Consider the following 3660-nt stretch of genomic DNA (forward strand, 5'->3'; position numbering starts at 1 on the left):
GTGCACTGTGGGGAGGAGATCCCTCAGCCCAGCCTGCACCCTTTCGCAAACCAGGAGCCCTAGGGGGATGTCCAACTGATGGCTTAGGCCCGTTCCCCACAGGAAGCGGGCCTAAGCTACAGTCAGACATCCTTAGCGCTGCTGCGGAAGCAGGCTGCTGCGCTTGCCAGCCATCAGTCCGGCTTGTAGCTGAGTGGTACTTCCCCTGAGGGTGCACACTGACCACCAGAGGGCAACTCCTGCATTGAGTGTGCATCACAGTGACTGGTCGTTCTGCCGTTTGGTCGATTTGCATATTACACTTTTATTATATAGGATAGGTAGTATTGGAAGTTTTAGCCACAGCAATCAGACAAGAAGAAATAAAAGGCACCCAAACTGGAAAGGAATAAGTAAAAGTATTTTCATTATTTGAAAATAACATGATACTGTATATAGAGAACCCTAAAGATTCTACCAAAAAACTACTAGAACTCATAAATAAATTCAGTCAAGTAGCAATGTACTAAATAAATACTCAAAAATTGTTGAAATTTTATATACCGATAATGAGCTATAAGAAAGGGAAAATAAGAAAACAATACCATTTACAATTGCATTTTTTAAAAAAACCTAGGAATAAATCTAAGGGAGAAAGTAAGAAACCTGTACTCAAAAAAAATTATGACATTGAAGAAAACTGAAAAAGATACAAACAAAAGTAAGCATATGTACCCTGTGCTCATGGATGGGAAGAATTAATATTACTAAAATGTCCATACTACACAAGCAATCTACAGATTCAATGCAATCTCTATCAAAAAATCAATGGCGTTTTTTTCATAGAACTAGAACAAATAATCCTAAAATTTATATGCTACCTGATATCCAACTATATAAAGACTATTGTAATCAAGAGTATAGTACTGGCATAAAAACAGAACCACAGATAAATGGAAGAGAATAGAGCCAGAAATAAACCTACCTGGTATATAACCAATCCTATATAATAAAAGGCTAATATGCAAATTGACCAAATGGCAGAACGACTGGTAGCTATGACACGCAATGACCACCAGGGGGCAGATGCTCAACACAGGAGCTGCCTCCTGGGGGTCAGTGCACTCCCACAGGGGGAACTCTGCTCAGCCAGAAGCCGGGCTCATGGCTGGCGAGCACAACGGCGGTGGTGGGAGCCTCTCCTGCCTCCACAGCAGTGCTAAGCCATCAGTCAGACATCCCCTGAGGGCTCCCAGACTGCGAGAGGGTGCAGGCCAGGTTGAGGCACACCACCGCCCCCCTGAGTACACGAATTTTGTGCATCGGGCCTCTAGTTAATATATGAAAAGTGAGACAAGAACATACAATAGGTTAAAGGTAGTCTACTCAGTAAATGGTGCTGGGAAAACTAGACAGATACATGTAAAACAAAAAATGAAGCTAGACTCATTCTTAAACCATATACTGAAAAAAAATCAAAATGCATTAAAGACTTAAATGTAAGAATCAAAACCATAAAACTCCTAGAAGAAAAAACAAAGACAAACAAAAAATTAAACAAATGGAACTACATCAAATTAAAAGGGTTTTGCACAGAATAGGAAACCATCAACAAAATGAAAAGAGAACCTAATGAATGGGAGGAGATATTTGCCAATTCTATTTCCGATAAGGGGTTAATATCAAAATTTATAAAGAACTCATACTACTCAACACCAAAAAATAAAAATAAAAAACCCCATGCAATCCAATTAAAAAATAGGCAGAAGACCTGAATAGACACTTCTCCAAAAACAACAACATAGAGAAGCCAATGCTCAATTTCACTAATCATTAGAGAAATGCAAATTAAAACCACAATGAGATATTACCTCACTCCCGTCAGAATGGCTCTCATCAATAAATCAACAAAAAAAGTGTTGGTGAGGATGTAGAGAAAAAGGAACCCTCGTGCATTGTTGGTAGGAATGCAGATGGGTTCAGCCACTGAGGAAAACAGTATGGAAGTTCCTCAAAAAATTAAAAAATGAAATTGCCTTATGACACAGCAATTCCATTTCTGGTATATACTAGAAGAAACCCAAAACACTAATTCAAAAGAATACATGCACCCATATGTTCATTTCAGCATTATTTATAATAGCCAAGCTACAGAAGCAACCCAAGTGCCCATCAAAAGATGAATGGATAAAACAGTTGTGGTAGATATATACAATGGTATACTAATTGGCCATAAAAAAGAATGAAATCTTACCATTTTGGAAATGGGTGAATTTCAAGGATATTATGCTAAGTGAAATAAGTCAGACAGAAAACAAAAAATACTATATGATTTCACTCATACATGGAATCTAAAGAACAAAATAAATGAACAAACAAAACAGGAACAGACTCATAGACACAGAAAACGGACTGATGGTTGCCAGAGGGGAGGGGAACTGAAGGGCTAGTTGAAGAAGGTGAAGGAATAAAGAAGTACAAACTGTTAGTAACAAAACAGTCATGGGGATGTAAAGTACAGCATATTGTAATAACTATCATGCAAGCAGGTACTTGAAATAGCAGGTGGATCACTTTGTAAAGTATATGATTGTCTAATTGCTATACAGTACACCTGAAACTAATACAAAATAACAATGAATGTAAACTGTAATTGAAAATTATAATAAATTTTTAAAAAGAATAATGTTCCATAAGGAAACCTATATTGAAATGCCTTATTATGGACTTACCATTGCAGCCTTCAGTGCCACAGAATCTAGGTTGGGAAAATTAGCTAAAGAACCCTAAAATAAATAAATAAATAAATAAATGAATAAACAAACAAACAAAAAAGAAAAGGAAACAAAATACAAAAAACATGCTATGCATTTCAGTTCATTTATAAAATACTAGAGGCCCAGGGCATGAATTCCTGCATGGGTGGGGTCCAGCCAGCCCAGCCCCAATCAGGGTGGATTGGGGCCAGGCCTGTCAGGAGGAGGAGATGGCAGGAGGTTAGCCGGCCAGCACCCTGATCAGGGCCCAATCAGGGCCAGGCTGGCTGGGGAGAAGGGCCGAGGGTGATTGGCTGGCGGGCCCCACACCTGATTGGGGTGGGGAGGCCGATCAGGGGTCAGCAGCCAGGGGAGCTGCCGTGGGAGGTTGGCTGGCCAGCCCCACCTGACTGGTGTGGGTGGTGCCAACTGAGGGTGGAGCTGGCTAGGGGGAGGGGCTGCAGGCTGATCGGGGTGGTGGGGACCCATTAGGGGTAGGGCTGGCAGTGGAGAGGGGCTGTAGGAGGTAGGCCAGCTGGCCCCGCCTCCTACTGGGATGGGGGGGGGCGCTATCAGGGACGGGGCAAGTCAGGTGGTAGGGTCGCGGTGGGGACTAGCCAGCTGGCTCCACCCCCGAATTGGACTGGTTCACTAACTGCAGTGGGTGTCATAGCAACTGATTGTTTCTGGTATTATGGTGTTCCGGTTGCTGGCTTTTTATAATACAGACTAGAGGCCCGGTGCAAAAAATTCATGCACAGGAGCGGGGGTCCCTCATCCCGGCCTGTACCCTCTCCAATCCGGGACCCCTCCAGACATCCTTCTCACAATCTGGGACTGCTGGCTCCTAACTGCTCACCTGCCTGCCTAATTGCCCCTAACCCCTCTGCCTGCCTGCCTGATCACCCCTAACTGCCCTCCCCAG

At 42.6% G+C, this 3660-nt stretch overlaps 1 protein-coding gene across 2 annotated transcripts in view; it reads right to left on the reverse strand.

The window, feature by feature from the left end:
• The window catches only part of COG6 (component of oligomeric golgi complex 6), a 132295-nt gene that overhangs the window by 49515 nt on the left and 79120 nt on the right, over positions 1-3660 (reverse strand). The window contains exon 17 of one of the 2 annotated variants that reach the window (XM_006765898.2): positions 2712-2765. The exons of the other annotated variant lie outside the window; for it this stretch is intronic. Coding sequence (XP_006765961.1) covers positions 2712-2765 — 54 coding nt within the window. The remainder of the gene's footprint in view (positions 1-2711; positions 2766-3660) is intronic. 2 annotated transcript variants of the gene reach the window in all.

The sequence above is a fragment of the Myotis davidii genome, unplaced genomic scaffold, assembly GCF_000327345.1.
Source record: "Myotis davidii unplaced genomic scaffold, ASM32734v1 scaffold421, whole genome shotgun sequence".
In the NCBI taxonomy this organism is placed as follows: Eukaryota; Metazoa; Chordata; class Mammalia; order Chiroptera; family Vespertilionidae; genus Myotis; species Myotis davidii.